This window comes from Rhinatrema bivittatum, chromosome 7, assembly GCF_901001135.1.
Source record: "Rhinatrema bivittatum chromosome 7, aRhiBiv1.1, whole genome shotgun sequence".
NCBI classification, from domain to species: domain Eukaryota; kingdom Metazoa; phylum Chordata; class Amphibia; order Gymnophiona; family Rhinatrematidae; genus Rhinatrema; species Rhinatrema bivittatum.
Genome location: NC_042621.1, coordinates 34,562,316 through 34,587,272, shown reverse-complemented (window position 1 = coordinate 34,587,272; position 24,957 = coordinate 34,562,316). Strand labels below are relative to the sequence as shown.

The window sequence follows — 24,957 nt, the reverse complement described above, 5'->3', positions numbered from 1 at the left end:
GATAGCAGGACCATCTCTTTGGAATTCACTACCTAACCCTCTCCGTTTGATATCAAATCCCCACCACTTTAAAAAAGCTCTAAAAACATACCTTTTTCAATATGCATTTAATATTCCATCTAAGCATTCCTCCTCCAAAAACGAAACTTCCATCATTTCAACTCCACCCATTTGATACACATTGTTTTGACTCTTCACTTTAACCGCCATATAAGAACATAAGAAATTGCCATGCTGGGTCAGACCAAGGGTCCATCAAGCCCAGCATCCTGTTTCCAACAGAGGCCAAAACCAGGCCACAAGAACCTGGCAATTACCCAAACACTAAGAAGATCCCATGCTATTGATGCAATTAATAGCAGTGGCTATTCCCTAAGTAAAATTGATTAATAGCCATTAATGGACTTCTCCTCCAAGAACTTATCCAAACCTTTTTTGAACCCAGCTACACTAACTGCACTAACCACATCCTCTGGCAACAAATTCCAGAGCTTTATTGTGCGTTGAGTGAAAAAGAATTTTCTCCGATTAGTCTTAAATCTGCTACTTGCTAACTTCATGGAATGCCCCCTAGTCCTTCTATTATTCGAAAGTGAAAATAACCGAATCACATCTACTCGTTCAAGACTTCTCATGATCTTAAAGACCTCTATCATATCCCCCCTCAGCCGTCTCTTCTCCAAGCTGAACAGCCCTAACCTCTTCAGCCTTTCCTCATAGGGAAGCTGTTCCATCCCCTTTATCATTTTGGTTGCCCTTCTCTGTACCTTCTCCATCGTAACTATATCTTTTTTGAGATGCGGCGACCAGAATTGTACACAGTATTCAAGGTGTGGTCTCACCATGGAGCGATATAGAGGCATTATGACATTTTCCGTTCTATTAACCATTCCCTTCCTAATAATTCCTAACATTCTATTTGCTTTTTGACTGCTGCAGCACACTGAGCTGACGATTTTAAAGTATTATCCACTATGATGCCTAGATCTTTTTCCTGGGTGGTAGCTCCTAATATGGAACCTAACATCGTGTAACTACAGCAACGGTTATTTTTCCCTATACGCAACACCTTGCACTTGTCCACATTAAATTTCATCTGCCATTTGGATGCCCAATCTTCAAGTCTTGCAAGGTCCTCCTGCAATGTATCACAGTCTGCCACTATTTTTCCCGGCACTGAAGTCAGGCTCACTGGTCTATAGTTACCCAGATCGCCCCTGGAGCCTTTTTTAAATATTGGGGTTACATTGGCCACCCTCCAGTCTTCAGGTACAATGGATGATTTTAATGATAGGTTATAAATTTTAACTAATAGATCAGAAATTTCATTTTTTAGTTCCTTCAGTACGCTAGGATGCATACCATCCGGTCCAGATGATTTGCTACACTTTAGTTTATCAATCTGGTCTCTACATCTTCCAGGTTCACAGTGATTTCGTTCAGTTCGTCTGAGTCATCACCCCTGAAAACCATCTCAGGAACTGGATTCTCCCCAACATCCTCATTAGTAAACACTGAGGCAAAGAATTCATTTAGTCTTTCTGCAATGGCCTTATCTTCCCTAAGAGCCCCTTTAACCCCTCTGTCATCTAATGGTCCAACCGACTCCCTCACAGGTTTCGTGCTTTGGATATATTTTTAAAAGTTTTTATTATGAGTTTTTGCCTCTATGGCCAATTTCATTTCAAATTCTCTCTTCGCCTGTCTTATCAATGTTTTACACTTAGCTTGACAATGCTTATGTTTTATCCTATTTTCTTCAGATGGATCCGTCTTCCAATTTTTGAAGGATGTTTTTTTGGCTAAAATAGCCTCTTTCTCCTCACCTTTTAACCATGATGGTAATCGTTTTGCCTTCCTTCCACCTTTCTTAATGTGCGGAATACATATGGACTGTGCCTCTAGGATTGTATTTTTAAACAATGTTCATGCCTGTTGAACACTTTTAACCTTTGCAGCTGCACCTTTCAGTTTTTTTCTAACTATTTTTCTCATTTTATCAAAGTTTCCCTTTTTAAAATTTAGTGTTAGAGCTGCAGATTTACTTATTGTCCCCCTTCCAGTTATTAGTTTAAATTTGATCATGTTATGATCACTGTTGCCTAGTGGCCCCACCACCTTTACTTCTCTCACCAAACCTTGCGTTCCACTAAGAATTAAATCTAAAATAGCTCCCTCTCTTGTTGGTTCCTGAACCAATTGCTCCATGAAGCAATCATTTATTACATCCAGGAACTTTATGTCTCTAGCAAGTCCTGATGTTACATTTACCCAGTCAATATTGGGGTAATTGAAATCTCCCATTATTATTGCACTGCCAAACTGGTTTGCTTCCCTGATTTCTCTTAGCATTTCATCATCTGTCTGACCATTTTGTCCAGGTGGACGGTAGTATACTCCTATCACTATACTCTTACCCAATACACATGGGATTTCTACCCATATAGATTCTACTGAGCATTTAGTCTCTTGTATGATCTTTATCCTGTTGGACTCTATACCCTCCTGGACATAAAGTTTCACACCCCCACCAAGTTGATCCTCCCTATCATTGCGATATAATTTGTACCCTGATATAGCACTGTCCCATTGGTTATCCTCCTTCTACCAAGTCTCTGTGATGCCAATTATGTCAATCTCATCATTTGCTGCTATACACTCTAACTCTCCCATCTTACTACTTAGACTTCTGGCATTGGCACACAGACATTTGGTTTTTGCTTGTTTTAACAACCTGCTTTTCAGTTGTTTGGGATAATTCGGAAATCATTAGCTTTGGTGATTTTTTACATATAGGTATATGAACTATGTTTGCATTTAATGGAACCTCTCTGTTGGGATGCTCTAACTCTCCTGTTTCATTAGTATCCTTCAAGGATACATTTCTCTGAACCATGCACTGCTGAGTGACTGTCTGCTTTCCCCCTTGTTCTAGTTTAAAAGCTGCTCTATCTCCTTTTTGAAAGTTAGTGCCAGCAGCTTGGTTCCACTCTGGTTAAGGTGGAGCCCATCCTTTCAGAAAAGTCTCCCCTTTCCCCAAAAGTTTCCCCAGTTCCTTACAAAGCTGAATCCCTCTTCCCTGCACCATCGTCTCATCCACGCATTGAAACTCTGGAGCTCTGCCTGCCTCTGGGGACCTGCACGTGGAACAGGAAGCATTTCAGAGAATGCCACCCTAGAGGTTCTGGATTTCAGCTTCCTACCTAAAATCCTAAATTTGGCTTCCAGAACCTCTCTCCCACATTTTCCTATGTCGTTGGTGCCCACATGTACCACGACAACCAGCTCCTCCCCAGCACTGTCTATAATCCTATCTAGGTGACGCGTGAGGTCTGCCACCTTCGCACCAGGCAGGCAAGTTACCAGGCGGACTTCACGTCCACCAGCCACCCTGCTATCTACATTTCTAATAATCGAATCACCAACTATGATGGCCGGCCTAACCCTTCCCTCCTGGGCAGTAGCCCTGGGAGATTTGTCCTCAGTGCGAGAGGACAATACATCACCTGGAGAGCAGGTCCTTGCTACAGGATCACTTCCTGCTACACCAGGGTGATGTTCTCCTATTGGGAGACCTTAATGATCCAAGGCAGCACTGGGGCTGCCAGAATGGATTTGGGACTTGGCTACTATGTCCCTGAAGGTCTCGTCAATGTACCTCTCTGTCTCCCTCTAGCCGCCAGAGATCGGACTTGTTCCCTGAGAGCCAGGAGCTCTTTGCACCGAGTGCACACATACAATCTCTCACCGGTGGGTAAAAAATCATATATGTGACACTCAATGCAAAAGACTGGAAAGCCCCCCTCTTGCTGCTGGACTGCTGCCTTCATCTTAGTTTTATTGAGTTCCTAGTTAAGCTTAGGATACTAAGGGAGTTGGAATGAGAGTACTTTAAATTTACAGGTGAAATTAGTAATTAATCAGCTAGTGTCCTACAAGGGGATGATTAAACTTTCAATAAGGGCTGGTACAATATTATGTTTTAGATAAGATCCTGATTGATTTTTAATGAGAAAGTGTCTTGTGCCTAAAAATCAAGGGTTGAATGGGTGGGAAAGACAGACACTAGAATTAACTATCTCTGGCTTGCTTTTTACCTCAGACACAAACAAACTCTAAAGAATATATCCCTTAATTTTACCTTTCACCACACTTTTATAAGCCCAAAAATTTCTGAAAACTATACTTACCAATCCTCTTAAACCACGGTTAAATTAACCTTCACTCAGGTAATGGAAGGACCGGCGTGCGCTTCCGGTCCTCCTCTACTGCAAACCTTGCGGGGCCTCTGGAAGCTGGGCTGTGGAAGTCAATCCCTGGATCGCTCGCGGTGACCTCTGGACTCCTCTCCCGGGGGATGCTGGGAGCAGTATGCAGATGAGCCTTCCGGTCCTCCTCTACTGCAAACCTTGCGGGGCCTCTGGAAGCTGGGCTGTGGAAGTCAATCCCTGGATCGCTCGCAGTGACCTCTGGACTCCTCTCCCGGGGGATGCTGGGAGCAGTATGCAGATGAGCCTTCCGGTCTTCCTCTACTGCAAACCTTGCGGGGCCTCTGGAAGCTGGGCTGTGGAAGTCAATCCCTGGATCGCTCGCGGTGACCTCTGAACTCCTCTCCCGGGGGATGCTGGGAGCAGTATGCAGATGAGCCTTCCGGTCCTCCTCTACTGCAAACCTTGCGGGGCCTCTGGAAGCTGGGCTGTGGAAGTCAATCCCTGGATCGCTCGCGGTGACCTCTGAACTCCTCTCCCGGGGGATGCTGGGAGCAGTATGCAGATGAGCCTTCCGGTCCTCCTCTACTGCAAACCTTGCTGGGGCCTCTGGAAGCTGGGCTGTGGAAGTCAATCCCTGGATCGCTCGCGGTGACCTCTGGACTCCTCTCCCGGGGGATGCTGGGAGCAGTATGCAGATGAGCCTTCCGGTCCTCCTCTACTGCAAACCTTGCGGGGCCTCTGGAAGCTGGGCTGTGGAAGTCAATCCCTGGATCGCTCGCGGTGACCTCTGGACTCCTCTCCCGGGGGATGCTGGGAGCAGTATGCAGATGAGCCTTCCGGTCCTCCTCTACTGCAAACCTTGCGGGGCCTCTGTAAGCTGGGCTGTGGAAGTCAATCCCTGGATCGCTCGTGATGACCTCTTGACTCCTCTCCCGGGGGATGCTGGGAGCAGTATGCTCACTTCTTTGAAGGAGTTAATAAACATGTGGATAAAGGTGAACCGGTAGATGTAGAAGGCGTTTGACAAAGTTCCTGATGAGAGGCTTCTAGGAAAAGTAAAAAGTCATGGGATAGGTGGCAATGTCCTTTCGTGGATTGCAAACTGGCTAAAAGACAGGAAACAGACAGTAGGATTAAATGGACAATTTTCTCAGTGGAAGGGAGTGGACAGTGGAGTGCCTCAGGGATCTGTTTTGGGACCCTTACTTTCAATATATTTATAAATGATCTGGAAAGAAATACGATAAGTGAGATAATCAAATTTGCAGATGACACAAAATTGTTCAGAGTAGTTAAATCACAAGCAGATTGTGATAAATTGCAGGAAGACCTTGTGAGACTGGAAAATTGGGCATCCAAATGGGAGATGAAATTTAATGTGGATAAGTGCAAGGTGATGCATATAGGGAAAAATAACCCATGCTATAATTACACAATGTTGGGTTCCATATTAGGTGCTACAACCCAAGAAAGAGATCTAGGCGTCATAGTGGATAACACATTGAAATTGTCAGTTCAGTGTGCTGCGGCAGTCACAAAAGCAAACAGAATGTTGGGAATTATTAGAAAGGGAATGGTGAATAAAACGGAAAATGTTATAATGCCTCTTTATCGCTCCATGGTGAGACCGCACCTTGAATACTGTGTACAATTCTGGTCGCCGCATCTCAAAAAAGATATAATTGCGATGGAGAAGGTACAGAGAAGGGCTACCAAAATAAGGGGAATGGAACAACTCCCCTATGAGGAAAGACTAAAGAGGTTAGGACTTTTCAGCTTGGAGAAGAGACGGCTGAGGGGGGGATATGATAAGAGATGTTTAAAATTATGAGAGGTCTAGAACGGGTAGATGTGAATCGGTTATTTACTCTTTTGGAAAGACTAGGGGGCACTCCATGAAGTTAGCATAGGGCACATTTAAAACTAATCGGAGAAAGTTCTTTTTTACTTAACGCACAATTAACCTCTGGAATTTGTTGCCAGAGGATGTGGTTAGTGCAGTTAGTATAGCTGTGTTTAAAAAAGGATTGGATAAGTTCTTGGAGGAGAAGTCCATTACCTGCTATTAGGTTCACTTAGAGAATAGCCACCGCCATTAGCAATGGTAACATGGAATAGACTTAGCTTTTGGGTACTTGCCAGGTTCTTATGGCCTGGATTGGCCACTGTTGGAAACAGGATGCTGGGCTTGATGGACCCTTGGTCTGACCCAGTATGGCATTTTCTTATGTTCTTATTCCTATAACAGCATTCCCAGTATACTGTGCATAGTAAGCACCACCTAACAATGTTATCAATACTGACTACAGGAAAATACTCTCCAGGTAGCGAAAGTGAAAAATGTTTTGTTTGCTCTCACAAGTTACAGTCACCAATACTGACCTTGCTGAACTAGAAGTCTAAATGGCTTTTACCCCCAAGGGTATATGATGGATGTCCCTGTCCTTTGCTGACTGAAGTGTATCAGTGTGCTCTTGAATTTTTTTTCCAGCTCTGAGGTGGGTTTCCCATGATCCTTTTTCTAATTTTGTTATTTGTAAAGATACTCTACAGTCTAATCTTTCTTGTATGAGAACTGGAGGAAAGATTGGGGGGGGGGGGGAGCGCAGAGAGGAGGAGCATTGTGTGATGAGCTATACACAAAGGAACAGAAAGGAACTACTGTTGAAGCCTGAAAACCTGAGCATTGCTGGTGCTGGACGTGCCATACAAACCCCATAAGAGTAACATCACACAGATAAAATTTCTTGGTTTTCAGGGACTGCTATGCTTGGATGATATGAGATCCAACGTTAATGTATTTTCTGGATATTATAAAATTCTTTGACAACTTTACAAAAAACAAAAAGGAGAATTAAACTTGCCTTAATAAAAAAAAAATCAGTCTCTCCTAGCCTTCCTTGCCTCACAGTATGTGGGCACATGCTACATATAATTTCCTGTTTCATAGTATCCATTAAGTGCTTTTACATTCCAGTGCCTTTGTGCCTTATATAACCCTCTGGCTTTTATTGGGGAAGAGTCATGAAAGTCATAAAACAGGTACATTAAAAAAAATTGGGAAGTTCTTTATGACCGTGAAAAAATCCTGTGGGCATTTCATTTATTTTATACTATGAGTGTAGAGTTTGGAGTACAGTAACAATCAGGGAAATCAGTAGATCAAGTGGGATTCAATTATCTCTTCAAATACAGTTTTTTTAGTTTTTTTGCTGAGGATGGAAAATGACAGAATAATAGAACCCAGTGTGCTTGCTGATTTCTTGAATCAGCTTCTCAGCAAGTAATTTAAGGTTTATGTCATACTACTCCCACATAGCATACTATAACCATTCCAGGCGAGGTGCACCTCGACACAATATGCAGGATGAGGAATTCTTTTTATCAGAGCACCTCAGACAATGCTATATTAATTCCTAGGGAGGGAAAGTCTTGAATTGTTGCTGCCAGGGGCTTCCATAAAGCTGAAAGCCTTATGTTCTTATGCTGAAGAAGCATTCAAGGTGGAATCCTGCTGCTTTAGCCCAAGTTGTGATGACTGAGGTTGAATAATGGGAACTCAGGAAAATCAATCCTGTCTACTTACTTGGATGGCAACTTGAGGTTTGTATTTTCAAACGAAGAGCAGTAACAATATATGCAAGTTATGTTTGGCAGGCCGCAGCCTGCTCCCGTGGATTACTGCTCTTATCTTCCTGGCTGTGTCCTTCCTTCCGGCTTCGATGCACTGCCGGTGCTCTATGCGGCTAGCCGCTGCACTCCAATGCAGTAAGATGCTGCTGATTCTCACAGGACAAGCAGGATGGTAGTCCTCACTTATTTTATTTATTTATTTATTTATTTATTTATTTATTTATTTAACACTTTTCTATACCGACCTTCATGGTTGAATGACCATATCAGATCGGTTTACATCGAATTGGGGAACTGTAACAAAAAACAATCGTTTGAACAGGAAGAGCAAAGTTACATTCAACAAGGATAGTAAACATATGGGTGACATCATCAAGATGGAGCCCAATCACGGAACACTTTTGTCAAAGTTTCTAGAACTTTGACTGGCACCTACTGGGCATGCCCAGCATGGCACTAACCCTGCATCCAGTAGGAGTCCCCCTTCAGTCTCTTTTTTTCCGCGCAGCAGTAGCCACGCGGGTTAAGGAGCTCTCTAGAGATTCCTGACAGGAATTTCCTCACGGAACTTATTTCCAAAATTTCAAAAAAATTCTACCCCATAGGGGTCCCCCTATCGATTCCGTAGTCTGTGATTGTAAGGTAAGGCTTTACCCTCATTTGCGGATGATTCCCGTTGAGTTTTCCCTTCGGGGCCTACCGGCGATTGACCGCACCACAGCTAAATTTTTGTCGAGGCCATGGCGTCGGGTTTTCGTCGGTGCCCTGATTGTCCTCCGACAATGTCCATCACGGACCCGCATAGGGTCTGTGTGTTGTGTTTGGGGTCGGACCATGACGTCTTAACTTGCACCAAATGTGCTCAGATGACACTGAACGTCTGTAAGGCCCGCTCAGAGAAGATGGAGTTTCTTTTTCAGGCAAAGCCACAGACTCCATCGATTGCTTCGACATCATCTGAGCCGGTGCCATTGACCTCTCGCCAGCAGCGGGACACCGGTACTGTCCACCCAGCGCCAACTACTCCGAAGGCATCGACTTCTTCCTTTTCAGCTCCGGAGAAGGACCGAGGAGAACATCGTGAAAAGCGACACTATCATCGGAAGGCTCAGTCCGCCGATCCAGACAAGCCCTCGGCATCGATGTCGACAGTGCCACCGACAAAGAAATCCCATCCAGAGAAGGCCCCATCCTCCTCTGTGACTGGGTCACCGAGGCGTTCCCCACCTTCATTGGTGCCGGGAGCCGCAACTCCACTTTCACTGGTGGACCCTCCGGCTATGCCAGTACTGACTCCTACTCTGGAGCTGGGGTTCCAAGCCCCAGGCTTCCGCGAGGAATTGGATCAGATGATCCATCGGAAAGGCACTGCAGGGCTTCCAGCCTCCATCGGCGCCGGCACTGATGCCAGCCCCAATCGCCAACCCGATTCCCACGGCGCTCAAACCGCTACTCAGCACGCTGGATTCCTTGATCGGTGCCCTTCCACCGGTGGAACCAATAATACCGGTATGTCCAATGCCTTCCACCCCGATTCCTTTGTCATCGGACGACGAGGAAACACCGAGGCCGGAACCTTTGCCATCTGGGATCTTGCCACCGACTCGCCCATTGATGTCACCGATACCATTGATACCGCATCGTCCTCCATTGGTGCCTCCTCCGATGCTGTCAGTGCCTAGGCCTGATCCTTCAGGAATAGCACCATTACTTCCCTCTGGAGATCCTATGGGAGCCGGTGATCAGCCTTACGATCCTTGGACCGATGATTCTTCCCAGGATTCTGATGATCTACTTCAGAACCATCTCCTCCTGAGGAGAGAAGACATTCTCCTCCAGAGGACCTTTAATAATTTTATAAAGGAAATGTCTGAAACCATACCATTCCAACTTCAGACGGAAGAGGACTCCAGACACAAGATGCTGGAAGTGCTGCAGTTCGTAGATACACCCAAGGAGATCATGTCCATACCTGTTCATGAAGTCCTCCTGGACTTGCTGATGAGGAATTGGGAGCATCCAGGCTCTGTACCACTGGTGAATCGAAAAACAAATTCCACCTACCTGGTACAGACAACCCCTGGTTTCCAAAAACTGCAGCTGGATCACCATTCTGTGGTTGTAGAGTCAGCCCAGAAAAAGGCACGACGATCTAAGCCTCATTCTTCCATAGCTCCAGGGAAAGAACAGAGGTCCCTGGATGCATTTGGCCGTCGTGTTTTCCATGGCTCAATGCTTATTTCTCGCATTGCTTCCTACCAGTTATACATGACCCAGTATAACAGGGACCTATTCAAAAAGATCCAGGAATTTTCTGAGTCTTTACCCAACCAGCTTCAGGAACAACTCAATGCCCTGGCTCAGAAGGGTCTAGATGCTGGCAAGCATGAGGTCCGCACTGCCTATGACATTTTTGACCCTGCTTCTAGGGTGTCCGCAGCCAGGATTAGTGCACGAAGATGGGTCTAGCTGAAGTCCTCTGACTTAAGACCAGAAGTACAGGACTGGTTGGCTGACCTGCCCTGCGCTGGAGATAATCTCTTCGGGGACAAAATCCAGGAGACCGTAGCACAGCTCAAGGACCACCACAAGACGCTACACCAGCTTTCGTCGGTGCCTTCTGATTTCCCATCCACCTCTAAAAGGACATTCTGAAAAGACTCTAAGCGGCTGTCCTTCAAGCCACGGAGATATCCTTCTGCTACTCGAGGTCGCTCCTCCAGATCTTACCAGAAACGTCAGGCCAGACAATCCAGGCCTCAGAAATCTCAGCCAGCTCCTCCACCAGGCCCAGCTGCTGGATTTTGACTCCTTGCTGGAGAGCATAAGCCAACCTCCTCTACCGTCTGCACCCGTCGGCGGTCAGTTGTGCCACTTCACCAACATATGGCACACGACCAATTCAGATCAGTGGGTACTCGCTGTACTGACTCAAGGTTACCACCTCAACTTCCTGTCAGTACCAGCAGACTCCCCACCTCGGCCGATGGGATCATCCGACCACTCCTCTGTTCTGGAGGAGGAGGTTTCAACCCTTCTGAGGTCTCGGGCAATAGAACCAGTGCCCCTCTCCCAGCAGGGGCAGGGGTTCTATTCCCAGTATTTCCTCATTTCAAAAAAGTCAGGAGGCATTCGTCCAATCCTGGAGCTGCGTGCCTTAAACAAGTATCTACAGAAGGAAAAGTTCAGGATGGTAACCTTGGGCTCTCTACTTCCTCTTCTGCAAAGAGGAGATTGGCTTTGCTCTCTGGATCTTCAGGATGCAAACACACATCTTGATCACTCCGTCTCACCGCAAATTCCTTCACTTCCAGTTGGCCCCCGGCACTTCCAGTACTGGGTACTGCTCTTCGGCCTAGCATCTGCACCTCGAGTCTTTACCAAGTGCCTTGTAGTGGTCACGGCCTACCTGAGGTGTCAATGCGTCCATGTCTACCCTTATCTCGACGATTGGCTGTTAAGGGCTCCAACTCAAAAGGACGCACTAGCCTCCTTACGTCTAACTCTCCATACATTGCTGTCTCTCGGGTTTCTGATCAACTATCCCAAGTCTAGCCTAGTTCCATCTCAAGCCCTATCCTTCATAGGAGCCGACCTGGACACTGTGCAGGCAAAAGCATTCCTCCCTCAGGATAGAGCTCGTACTCTCATGTCCCTAGCGCAGTGCCTCCAGGATCGAGATTACACGTCAGCTCGTCATTTCCTCATTTTGCTGGGTCACATGGCATCCTTTGTACATGTCCCTCCAATGGCACGCCTCGCTATGAGAGTCATGCAATGGACTCTGAAGTCCCAGTGGGTTCAGGCTTGTCATTCAGTGTCCCGCATTATCCACGTTACCAAGCTGCTCCACCTGTCGCTGGCCTGGTGGATGCAGCTCTCCAATCTTCTTCAAGGCCTTCCGTTTCAAATTCCAGAACCTCTAATTATCCTGACAACAGACACCTCCAACATAGGTTGGGGTGCTCATGTTGCCGGCCTGCAGACTCAAGGAACCTGGTCTTCATAGGAAGCCAAATGTCAGATAAATTTCCTGGAGCTTCATGCGAGCAGATATGCCCTCAGAGTCTTTCGGGATTGCCTCTCAAACAAGGCCATCCTGATTCAGACCGACAACCAGGTAGCGATGTGGTACATCAACAAGCAAGGGGGAACAGGCGCCTACCTTCTGTGTTAGGAAGCTGCACAGATATGGGCGTGGGCTCTTACCCACTTGATGTACCTTAGAGCGACCTACTTGGCGGGCGTGAACAATGTTCTAGCGGACAAGTTGAGTCGAACCTTCCATCCGCACAAATGGTCTCTCAACCTCATGGTAGCGGACACAATCTTCCAACATTGGGGGTATCCACAAATAGACCTCTTTACGTCCATCCACAACTGCAAAGTAGAGAACTTTTGCTCGCTCACTCGCAGCCGCCACTCACAGTTGAGGGACACTTTTGCCCTCTCGCGGTCCAGCGGTCTCCTCTACTTCCCTCTACCCTCCACTTCCACTCATATCGAAGACTCTCGTGAAGTTACGAAGGGACAAGGGCTTAATGATTCTGATAGCCCCTCACTGGCCATGCCAAGTCTGGTTCCCAATCCTCAGGGACCTATCAGTTCGCCGACACATCCCTCTAGGGGAGTATCCGTTTCTGATAACTCAAAACGACTGGTGCCTACACCACCCCAATCTCCAGGCCCTATTCCTGACGGCCTGGATGTTGAAAGGTTAATACTCCAACCCCTTAACCTGTCAGAGTCAGTATCCCGAGTCCTGGTAGCTTCACGAAAGCCTTCCACGAGACGCTCTTATCGTTCTAAGTGGAAAAGGTTTAAGGTCCGGTGCACGTCCATGTCCATAGACACCTTCACTTGTTCCACTGCGAAGTTTCTGGACTATCTCTGGCACCTGTCAGAGTCAGGCCTGAAAACTTCCTCTATAAGAGTGCATGTCAGGGCGGTAGCCGCTTTCCACAACAGCGTGGGAGATGTCTCTATTTCAACACAGCCCTTAGTCACACGCTTCATGAGAGGTTTGCTCCACCTGAAACCTCCATTGAGCCCTCCGGCCCCTGCTTGGGACCTTAACGTGGTCTTAGGACGGCTCATGAAACCTCCGTTTGAGCCTCTCCACTCCTGCGATCTCCGCTATCTCACCTGGAAAGTAATTTTTCTTCTCGCTATAACATCCGCTCGCAGAGTTAGTGAGTTAGAGGCATTAGTCACCTACCCGCCTTACACTAAAATTCTGCATGAAAGAGTGGTCCTCTGTACACACCCTAAGTTTTTACCAAAGATAGTGTCGGAATTAAATCTTAATCAATCCATCATTTTATCTACTTTCTTTCCAAGGCCCCATTCAAACCGAGGAGAACAGGCTCTACATTCCCTGGACTGCAAACGTGCCCTAGCCTTTTATCTGGAGCGCACGTCAGCCCACAGGAAGTCCACTCAATTATTTGTTTCTTTCGATAACATTAAATTGGGAAATCCAATGGGAAAACAGACCCTTTCCTCCTGGTTGGCGGACTGTATCTCCTTTTGCTACCAGCAAGCGGGCATTCCGCTACATGACCGTGTAAAAGCACACTCTGTTAGGGCCGTGGCAACCTCAGTGGCACACCTTTGTTCGGTGCCACTTATTGATATTTGTAAGGCTGTCACCTGGAGCTCTCTCCATACCTTTGCAGCCCATTATTACTTGGATAAGGCTGGCAGGCAAGATTCCATTTTTGGCCAGTCTATTCTACGCAACTTATTCTCAGCTTACCTACCCAACATCCTACCAGCGACCCGTTCAGGGTTTTCAGGATGCCCTCCTACCCAAATCCACCCCTGTTGTTGTGCATATTGCACGTCTTTGGGTGCATTTGGTGCATTGCTCGGGCATCCTCAGCTCACTACTCACCCATATGTGAGGACTACCATCCTGCTTGTTCTGTGAGAAAGCAGAGTTGCTTACCTGTAACAGGTGTTCTCACAGGACAGCAGATTGTTAGTTCTCATGAAACCCGCCTGCCACCCCGCGGAGTTGGGTTCACTTACGATTTGTTATTTTATTTTTCGCACATACTTCTTGCTATACACGAGACTGAAGGGGGACTCCTACTGGATGCAGGGTTAGTGCCATGTTGGGCATGCCCAGTAGGTGCCAGTCAAAGTTCTAGAAACTTTGACAAAAGTGTTCTGTGATTGGGCTCCATCCTGATGATGTCACCCATATGTGAGGGCTAACATCCTGCTGTCCTGTGAGAACACCTGTTACAGGTAAGCAACTCTGCTTTCTTCGCACGGCAGGATGCCACCAGCCCAGCTGACACGCTCCTCCTTAGGCACACACACAGCAGACCTCCATCCATTTTAAAGGGCCAGTGGCGGGAAAAGCCCTGTGGCACAGAATGATGACATATGCCAAGCCCTATAAAAGGCTCGCTCGTTTCTTCCCTCACTACTTCAGCAACAGGTCCCACTACTCCTGAGTAGAGCATGTTGCTTCCAGTGTTCCTGTCTTCGGTCCTTCATCCAGCTTGTCTCCAGCTTGTCTTCAGTTCTTCATCAGCTTGTCTCCAGCCTTGCCCCTGCCTGTTCTTGTCCTTGCCTCCCTGTCCTACCTATCTGTCCCATGTCTCCTCCCTCAGATGGACTTTCAGCTTGACCATTGCCTGACTGCTGCCTGCCTCTGACTATTGTCTGGAGCTTGGATACCGCTGCCTGCCCTTGACCACTGCCTGGACCTCACATACGCTTGACTGCCATCTGCCTACAACCATAGTCGACCATAGACCTACCTTTTACCATCAGCAGAAATCCCACCAGACACCTGCACCCAAAGGGTCAACCCAAGGGGAGTGAGGGCTGGCCTGATGAGTCTCTGCCTCATCTGGGTCCACCTGCTGACAGTGGGAACCTGCAAGGCTCCTCCCTGCAGGTAGAGTCAATCCTGCCTCGGCCCAAGGGTCCACAGCTACAACAATGCATGCCTGTTTGCCTAGGATCTGTTGTATACAGATCCTAGGCAAACAGGAAAACCGGGTATGCCTATCGGATGTCTATTGCCATATTTTCTCCATGCTTTACTTCATCATCTGGACAATCTTTCTTGGAAATGTTTTCTATTCGTTTTCCCCCACACTAACCCTACATGGTAGATTTGTTTCTGTACTTGATCTGGGTGTATCATAGGGTCTGCGTGGTAATAGTTGACTAGTAGTTGATAGGACAGGGATGTCATCATCTGGTTAGTTAAACTAGTTTGAATAATGAACAGGTCATAATAATAATATTCACAGGGGTAGGTGCATGTTATGTTTTATTTATTGTGTGATTTTTATTGTTAGGCATCTGCTGATGCTTTTTAAATATTTTATTGTTTAGTTTTTTTTTACGGTGCCCCGTTTTATATGGATCTCTAATTTATAAATCGATAAAGGAAAATAAATGTTTAATTTTACAGTTTCCTCTGTGCCTTCATACCTATTCTTTTCTTAGCTACCTCTCATCTTCACATTCTATGAAAGTCAGTTTTCCATTTATAGATTTTTATGGCATCAAATTGTAGGGCTGTGCATTGCAAAAATGTTCATTTTTGGTTTCAGGAGTTTTAAAAATTTGGGTTTCAGTTCATTTGCTGGACCAAAATAAACATTACATTAAAAAAATTGGAGCTGAAATGGGGCCTCATCAGGCTCCCGTACCCTACCAGAGCTACAAGTGAGCCAGGGCTTCCCCCAGACTCCTCCCCCTACAACTCAGCTTGAACTTCCCTGGCCCTCACTTATCCTTTCTGCAAGGTTATAAATGCAGAAAGTGGCAGGATCCAATCTCTCACTGACTTCCCCCTGGACAGAGGTGCTGGTTAGTCCTGAGGCCAGCGCCAGGATTTCACCACCACAAAGCATACGACCGTACAAAAGAAAGTGGCCCCTCTCTCAGGGCCGGCCAGGACTGTACTGCAGAGTGGTGTGGGCCTCAGAGCCGGCCAGCGCCAGGATTTCACCACCACAAAGCATACGACCGTACAAAAGAAAGTGGCCCCTCTCTCAGGGCCGGCCAGGACTGTACTGCAGAGTGGTGTGGGCCTCAGAGCCGGCCAGCGCCAGGATTTCACCACCACAAAGCATACGACCGTACAAAAGAAAGTGGCCCCTCTCTCAGGGCCGGCCAGGACTGTACTGCAGAGGGGTGTGGGCCTCAGAGCCGGCCAGCGCCAGGATTTCACCACCACAAAGCATACGACCGTACAAAAGAAAGTGGCCCCTCTCTCAGGGCCGGCCAGGACTGTACTGCAGAGGGGTGTGGGCCTCAGAGCCGGCCAGCGCCAGGATTTCACCACCACAAAGCATACGACCGTACAAAAGAAAGTGGCCCCTCTCTCAGGGCCGGCCAGTGCTACGTCTGCAGAGTGGTGTGGGCCTCAGAGCCGGCCAGCGCCAGGATTTCACCACCACAAAGCATACGACCGTACAAAAGAAAGTGGCCCCTCTCTCAGGGCCGGCCAGGACTGTACTGCAGAGTGGTGTGGGCCTCAGAGCCGGCCAGCGCCAGGATTTCACCACCACAAAGCATACGACCGTACAAAAGAAAGTGGCCCCTCTCTCAGGGCCGGCCCAGGACTGTACTGCAGAGTGGTGTGGGCCTCAGAGCCGGCCAGCGCCAGGATTTCACCACCACAAAGCATACGACCGTACAAAAGAAAGTGGCCCCTCTCTCAGGGCCGGCCAGGACTGCACTGCAGAGTGGTGTGGGCCTCAGAGCCGGCCAGCGCCAGGATTTCACCACCACAAAGCATACGACCGTACAAAAGAAAGTGGCCCCTCTCTCAGGGCCGGCCAGTGCTACGTCTGCAGAGTGGTGTGGGCCTCAGAGCCGGCCAGCGCCAGGATTTCACCACCACAAAGCATACGACCGTACAAAAGAAAGTGGCCCCTCTCTCAGGGCCGGCCAGGACTGTACTGCAGAGGGGTGTGGGCCTCAGAGCCGGCCAGCGCCATTGCACAAGTGGCAGTTGGCAGGGCAAGAGTAACCAGGGGGTCATCCCTGCCCCTTTCTACAATGAAGATCATAAATATGGGGTAAATGTGGGACTGGGGATGCCCCATTTCAACTCTGGAGGGCTTGGGCGAGGGAGGTCTGGGGGAGGCCCCAGTTTTTTTTTTAACAAACCAAAAATATCTGAAAATATTCAGATATTTTCAGCTAAGTCAATTTTCGGTTTGTTGGGTTTGTAATGAACTTACTCATTATGAAATACCAATGTGTTTAAAATGAATGCAGATCCTTATCAGCTTCTTCTTTTCTACTCCTGAGTTCCCAGAAGAAAGGCAATGCCCTGGTGCATAACTGACATGCGAAACACTCTGAGTTCTGGTTATTGGGGGGGCATTTTTCAGACTGTCCTCATTGGGCAAATGCCTGCAGGTACTTTTTATTAGCGGGCTTTGTACTGAGTTTCAAAGCAAAACTACATGCATACTTATGCTTTGAAAATTCCCCAGGGGTACAAAGCACCTACAGACACTTGCACTTGTATTGTGTGCGGTCACTCTTTGAATGGAAAATACGTGCAACGATTTGAAAATGCAATCTGCACAAGTTTTTTTCCTTCTTTGAGCAAAGCGCACTTTCAAGATCATCTCCTCTAACACGGCTAAAAGTGTGCACTCGGGTGGACAATGCATGCAGTTTCTGCTGCACCGAAGAAGGGTAATTTTCAATTTACATCGATAAAATACTTTCAACTCCTATCAATGGCTTTGAAAATTGCCCTCCACAAAGGATGCATTGTGTCCTTTTCAGGCATCTTTCATTCCATTCAGATTAGAATTGCAGCTGTCAAAGTATGATTTATACAGCTGTGTGGGAGGGACACCAGACAACTGTAACTCACTTTTAAAATGATCAGAGAAAGATATATATGGAGAGAAAACAGGTAAAAAATTAGGACAATCTAGAATTATTCTCAGGGTATCCAAAAGAGATGCCACCACTGGCAAACTGGAGGAAGCATCCTTTCAATAGAGTGCATCTTCGAAGCAAGATCCTCTCTCCCCTCGTCTGCTCCTGCATCCATGGAAGGGGACCCTCTTTCTCCAAAACTGCACCCAGGAAAGCTTAAAAGTTAAATCATCCCCAGATACAGTTCTCCAAATTGCCTGACAAGGTATTTACTTTGTGTTTTTGCAGGATGAGCTAAAAAATATTGTAAGCCAAATAACTGATGATATCTGGCCATTTCTGTGGCTCTGAAATGTATGCAGAACAGAGGCACAAGGTGTGAACAGTGAGCCTATGGAAAAGAAGGGTTTTTCTCACTTTTAGGACATAATATGTTAAATAAAAGATGTGCTTTCTCCTGGCAGCATAGATAGAACCATATCAGATTGTAGTGAATAATGCGATACTCACTTGAATAACTGTAGAACAGACAATCAGCATCTTCCTGTATACACTAAATTGAAAAATAATAAAACAAACAGATAAGGATTTGGAGCAATTAAAGGGACATATTTTGAAGGCTGCCTGCAGGTAATAATGGGAATAGAATTGGAAATACAATTGTCCTAAAAGGAAGATGAATTATATGAAGCAATACATTTTGAAGTGCCTGAAAATTTAAATCTAAATCAAATAAATAAATCAAGGACTGGGAAAGCAAAGGAAAACAATACATGGCCAGTCCAAGTTACATCAGCATCTGAAAAAGAGAATGCAGGTCTTGATGTAAATTTTAATAGACAATGTTCTAGCTGTAAGTAATCCCGATAATGCACCTCAAGAGGAGAATGCAGCATCCAAGCAGCTGCCCTGTTTTTTTTTTTTAGGAAAGCTGCCGTGGCTTTGCTTCTTCAGCAGGTCATTGGATTTGAAGTGGTGGAAGCCTCTGCTGTAAAAGAGGCACCGAGGGGTTAAGTACCTTGCTGAAGGTCGCACCGCCTGTAATAGGGAAGGGGTCTGGAGAAGGGTCTTCCTATTTGCTGCTTCTTCTCTACCATTCAACTTAATTGCTAGCTCAGCTCATCTATGTTACTAGTCTAGTTTTTGAGCATTTAGTGTTCCAGAGGTTTACGTATGTGGCCCTCCTGTCATATCTTAATGCCCTCCTTACATCACTGCCACTAACTGAAACCGGGACGTGTCACATTATCCTGTAATTTGTAAGTGAAATTCAGTTCAGGAATATACCGGCTTGCACTGGGTCAGTCTGTTCTCATATAGAAAGTGCAGTTTAGTGTGCCAATCACTCACTTTTATTTCTAAAGACACCCTCCCGCCCCCCCCCCCCCCCCCAACAGGTACCAGGAAAGCAACAGTAAGTTCTCTCCTATTTGCATCCAGCCCCACAATCATAAGAACATAAGAACATAAGAAAATGCCATACTGGGTCAGACCAAGGGTCCATCAAGCCCAGCATCCTGTTTCCAACAGTGGCCAATCCAGGCCATAAGAACCTGGCAAGTACCCAAAAACTAAGTCTATTCCATGTAACCATTGCTAATGGCAGTGGCTATTCTCTAAGTGAACTTAATAGCAGGTAATGGACTTCTCCTCCAAGAACTTATCCAATCCTTTTTTAAACACAGTTATACTAACTGCACTAACCACATTCTCTGGCAACAAATTCCAGAGTTTAATTGTGCGTTGAGTAAAAAAGAACTTTCTCCGATTAGTTTTAAATGTGCCCCATGCTAACTTCATGGAGTGCCCCCTAGTCTTTCTACTATCCGAAAGAGTAAATAACCGATTCACATCTACCCGTTCTAGACCTCTCATGATTTTAAACACCTCTATCATATCCCCCCTCAGTCGTCTCTTCTTCAAGCTGAAAAGTCCTAACCTCTTTAGTCTTTCCTCATAGGGGAGTTGTTCCATTCCCCTTATCATTTTGGTAGCCCTTCTCTGTACCTTCTCCATCGCAATTATATCTTTTTTGAGATGCGGCGACCAGAATTGTACACAGTATTCAAGGTGCGGTCTCACCATGGAGCGATACAGAGGCATTATGACATTTTCCGTTTTATTCACCATTCCTTTTCTAATAATTCCCAACATTCTGTTTGCTTTTTTGACTGCCGCAGCACACTGTACCGATGATTTCAATGTGTTATCCACTATGACACCTAGATCTCTTTCTTGTGTTATGGCACCTAATATGGAACCCAACATTGTGTAATTATAGCATGGGTTATTTTTCCCTATATGCATCACCTTGCACTTATCCACATTAAATTTCATCTGCCATTTGGATGCCCAATTTTCCAGTCTCACAAGGTCTTCCTGCAATTTATCACAATCTGCTTGTGATTTAACTACTCTGAACAATTTTGTGTCATCCTTGGCATTTTACAGTAAGCTCCATAATTAACACCTTCAAGTTTCTGCAACTTCTTTTAATAAGAGTGAAAGGAATCAAAAAGTTTGCATTGTTAAACCTTCACCCAGACCTGGAGGAGCTGAGGCAGATAGGTATATAGATGAGACCTTCAGGGACATAGTAGCCAAGTCCCAACTTCAGACTGGCAGCCCTGGTGCTGCCTTGGAGGAAGGTCTCATGATCGGAGAGCATTAAGCTGGTGCAGCAGTAAAGGATCCTGTAGCAAGAACCTGCTCTCCAGGTGGTGCATTGTCCTTTCTCACCAAGGATGTGTCTTCCTGGGCTACTGCCCAGAAGGAAAGGGTTAGGTCGGCCGTCATCTTGGTGATTCGTTTATTAGAAATGTAGAGAGCTGGGAGGCAGGTGGGCATGAGGATTGCCTGGTAACATGCCTACCTGGTACGAAGTTGATGGACCTCACGCATCACCTAGATAGGATTTTAGACAGTGCTGGGGAGAAGCTGGCTGCCATGGTACATGTAGGCACCAACGACATAAAAAAATGTGGGAGGGAGGTTCTGGAAGCCAAATTTAGGCTCTTAGTTAGAAAGTTGAAATCTAGAACCTCCAGGGTAGCATTCTCTGAAATGCTCCCGGTTCCACGCTCAGGTGCCCAGAGGCAGTCAGAGCTCTGTAGTCTCAATGCATGGATGAGACAATGGTGCAAGGAAGAGGGATTCAGTTTTGTAAGGAACTGGGGAACCTTATGGGGAAGGGGGAGTCTTTTCCAAAGGGATAGACTCCACCTTAACCAGGGTGGAAGCAGACTGCTGGCGCTAACCTTTAGAAAAGAGAGAGAGCAGCTTTTAAACTAGAACATGGTTCAAAGGGAGGTATCTTCAAAGGATACTAATGATGCATTAGAATTAGGGCATCCCAACAGTGAGGTTCCAATAATAAGAAAAGTAGTCCAAGGGCCTGTAAAACTTACCTGAGCTAAAAAAAATTCCAAATTATCCCTATCAATTAAAAAGCAGAATGAAAATACAAACAAAACACACTTTGAAATGTTTGTATGCTAATGCCAGAAGTCTAAGAAGTAAGATGGGAGAATTAGAATGTATAGCAGTGAATGATGACATAGACTTAATTGGCATCTCATACACACGGGGGAAGGAGGATAACCAATGGGACAGTGCTATACCGGGGTACAAATTATATCGCAATGACAGAGAGGAGCATCTGGGAGGCGGGGTGGCGCTTTATATCTGGGATGGCATAGAGTCCAACAGGATAAAGATCCTGCATGAGACTAAATGCACCATCGAATCTTTATGGGTAGAAATCCCTTGTGTGTTGGGGAAGAGTATAGTGATAGGACTTTACTACCATCCACCTGGCCAAGATGGTGAGACGGACAGTGAAATGCTAAGAGAAATTAGGGAAGCTAACCAAATGGGTAGTGCAGTAATAATGGGAGATTTCAATTACCCCAATATTGACTGGGTAAATGTAACATCGGGACATGCTAGAGAGATAAAGTTCCTGGATGGAATAAATGACAGTTTTATGGAGAATTGGTTCAGGAACTGGTGAGAGAGGGAGCAATTTTAGATCTAATTCTCAGTGGAGCACAGGATTTGGTGAGAGAAGTAACGGTGGTAGGGCCGCTTGGCAATAGTGATCATAATATGATCAAATTTGACTTAATGGAAGGGGGACAGTAAGCAAATCCATGGCTCTAGTAATAAACTTTCAAAAGGGAAACTTAGATAAAATGAGAAAAATAGTTAGAAAAAAACTGAAAGAAGCAGCTATAAAGGTAAAAAGTGTGCAAGAGGCGTGGACATTGTTAAAAAGTACCATCCTAGAAGCACAGTCCAGATGTATTCCATACATTAAGAAAGGTGGAAGGAAGGCAAAACGATTCCGGGCATGGTTAACAGGTGAGGTGAAAGCGGCTATTTTAGCAAAACGATCTTCATTCAAAAATTGGAAGAACGATCCAACAGAAGAAAATAGGATAAAGCGTAAGCGTTGGCAAGTTAAATGTAAGACATTGATAAGACAGGCTAGGAGAGAATTTAAAAAGAATTTGGCCGTAGAGGCAAAAACTCACAGTAAAAACATTTTAAAATATATCTGAAGCAGAAAGCCTGCGAGGGAGTCAGTTGGACCGTTAGATGATTGAGGGGTTAAAGGGGCACTTAGAGAAGATAAGGCCATCACGGTAAACCATGAAGATGTGGTAGGCCTGATTGACAAACTGAAGAGTAGTAAATCTTCTGGACTGGATGGTATACATCTCTGGGTTCTGAAGGAACTAAAAAAATGAAATTTCAGATCTATTAGTAAAAATTTGTAACCTATCATTAAAATCATCCATTGTACCTGAAGACTGGAGCATGGCTAATGTAACCCCAATATTTAAAAAGAGCTTCAGGGGTGATCCAGAAAACTACAGACCAGTTAGCCTGACTTCAGTGCCAGGAAAAATAGTGGAAAGTATTCTAAAGATCAAAATCACAGAACATATAGAAAGTACTGTTTTAATGGAACAAAGTCAGCATGGCTTTACCCAAGGCAAGTCTTGCCTCACAAATTGTTACTTGTGACGTCCGTGGCAGACCCGCGGCGTGGCCCCCTCACCTTCTTACACAGACTCCAGCTCCTGGTTTCGACCTCGGGCCGCCCCCGGTGGCTCCGGCTCTGCCATGGTCCCCAGTACTGCAGCTCAAGATGCCATTGCTCGTCGGGCCTCTTTGCATGGTCTGCGGAGAGACACCACTACCTGTGCCGCGCCCCTCCCTAGGCGCATGCGTGCGCATCTCTGATCCTTATGAAGGGCCCGTGGCAGGAATCTGGCCACGGCCCCGGATGATGACGTCAAACTCTTCAGTGTATTTAAGCTGAGGCCTCACTCCATAGCGTTGCCTTTGCAACAGGTCTCCTCGCTACTCGAGAACTCATGGCTGCTATAGAATCCGCTCTACTCTTCATTCCTGATCTTCGTTGTTCCTGGTTCCTGTCTTTTTCGTTCCTGCCCTGTCTGTGTTGGACTGACTTTACGGATATCGACCGCTTTGCCTGACTACACTATAGCCTATCTCCAGACCCAGACCTCCACTTTGCCTGACTATGCTACTGCCTATCTCCAGACCCAGACCTCCGCTACGCCCGACTACGCTACTGCCTATCTCCAGATCCAGACCTCTGCTACGCCTGACGATGCTATTGACTTCTCCGTAATCAGACCTTGATTGACTAACGCTATTTGACTTCTCAGTGATCAGAACTCTGCACTGCTTGCCACGTCCTCCACTTTGCCACCAGCCCTGATCCAAGCCTGTCATTGACGCCTCTTCCAGCCTACTCCCTGGACGTGGACTTATTAGGCTTCGGCCTATCTTTGCTCGAGCGCCTCCAGCTTATCTCTGTTCCATTGGCGCCCGATTTCCAGAACCATACCCAGTCCAAATTAGGACTGCTGTCTCTGGGCTGAACCAACCTCTGTTATCTCTGGGCTGAACCAACCTCTCTTGTCTGTCAACCCCACCTTGGCCCAAGGATCCACTTCCGATGCAATAGGTTGCAAAGGCCATGGACTCTGTGGAGCCGTGTGCCCTCCAGGCCATCCCAGGCCTGGTGTCCAAGGTACAAGAACAGCAGCAGTTTCTTGAAGCATTGGCCTCCTCTATAGATCATCTTCACGCCCGGCTTGATGCCCTCACAAATAACCGGCTCCTCATCCACAGCCACCTCCATCAATGCCTCGAGCCTTGTTGGCTCTCCCAGAGCCCCCAAGTTTCAACGGTGACTCCAGACTCTGCAGAGGGTTTATTAACCAATGTTGTATGCAATTCGCTCTGCAGCCCTCAGTCTTCCAGTTCGAATTAACGAAGGTCACCTTCATCTTATCCCGCCTTGAGGGGAAGGCACTGGCTTGGGCTTCCCTGCTGTGGGAATGCTCGGATTCCTTGTTGAAAGAACTGACTCAATTTGTGGCTGTGTTTCAACAGACCTTTGATGATCCTGGGCAACATGTCGTGGCCAGCAACGGCTTACTACATCTCTGTCAAGGTCAATACTCGACTATACCATCGAGTTTCGGACTTTGGCTACTGAGCTCACTTGGCAGGAAGACTGCTTCCGACCTATCTACCTGGATGAACTCTCCTCACAGCTGAAAGATGAGTTGGCTGCACGGGAACTCCCTTCCTCTCTTGAGGACCTTATAGACCTGGCAGGCCGAATCGACCATAGTCTCCAAAAGCATCACTGGGAGAGTCAGATGCCCAAGAAGCCTTTGCGGGTTCGCTCCCGTTCACCACCTATTACCAACCCTACTCTCAGCAGTGATACTAATGTGGTCAAGACGGAAGAGCCTATGCAGTTGGGTCATGGGCGGCCGACACCGGAAGAGCACCTCTGGCGGAGACAAACTGTCTGTGTCTGTATTGCGGAGCACCTGGCCACCAACTACAGACATGCCCTATCAGTCCTTGAAACTCCTTGGCCCGAGTTCAGTAGGGGTCCTGAACTTGGGCGCAACTTCTCCGGCCCCTCAGTTATCTACCCATTACCCTGATCTGGGATTCCCGGTCCTTCCCGGTTCTTGCTCTTGTAGATTCCGGAGCAGGAAGTAATTTCATTCTCAAGGACCTTGTTCAGCTTTTGGGCATGAAGATCCGCTCACTTGAAACTTCTCTATGTATTGCTTCTATCTACAGAGAGCTGTTACCTGGCCGAATATCCCTGACTACGGAACCCGTCCAGTTACGCACTGGTGCCTTACATACCAAGGAACTCGAATTA

The 24,957-nt window shown here is 46.6% G+C and overlaps 1 protein-coding gene across 1 annotated transcript in view; it reads right to left on the bottom strand.

Annotated features, from left to right (window-relative positions):
* The window catches only part of CDH16 (cadherin 16), a 469,853-nt gene that overhangs the window by 430,460 nt on the left and 14,436 nt on the right, over positions 1-24,957 (bottom strand). Inside the window, exon 2 of the mRNA XM_029610660.1 lies at positions 18,237-18,279. Coding sequence (XP_029466520.1) covers positions 18,237-18,266 — 30 coding nt within the window. The 5' untranslated portion in view covers positions 18,267-18,279. The remainder of the gene's footprint in view (positions 1-18,236; positions 18,280-24,957) is intronic.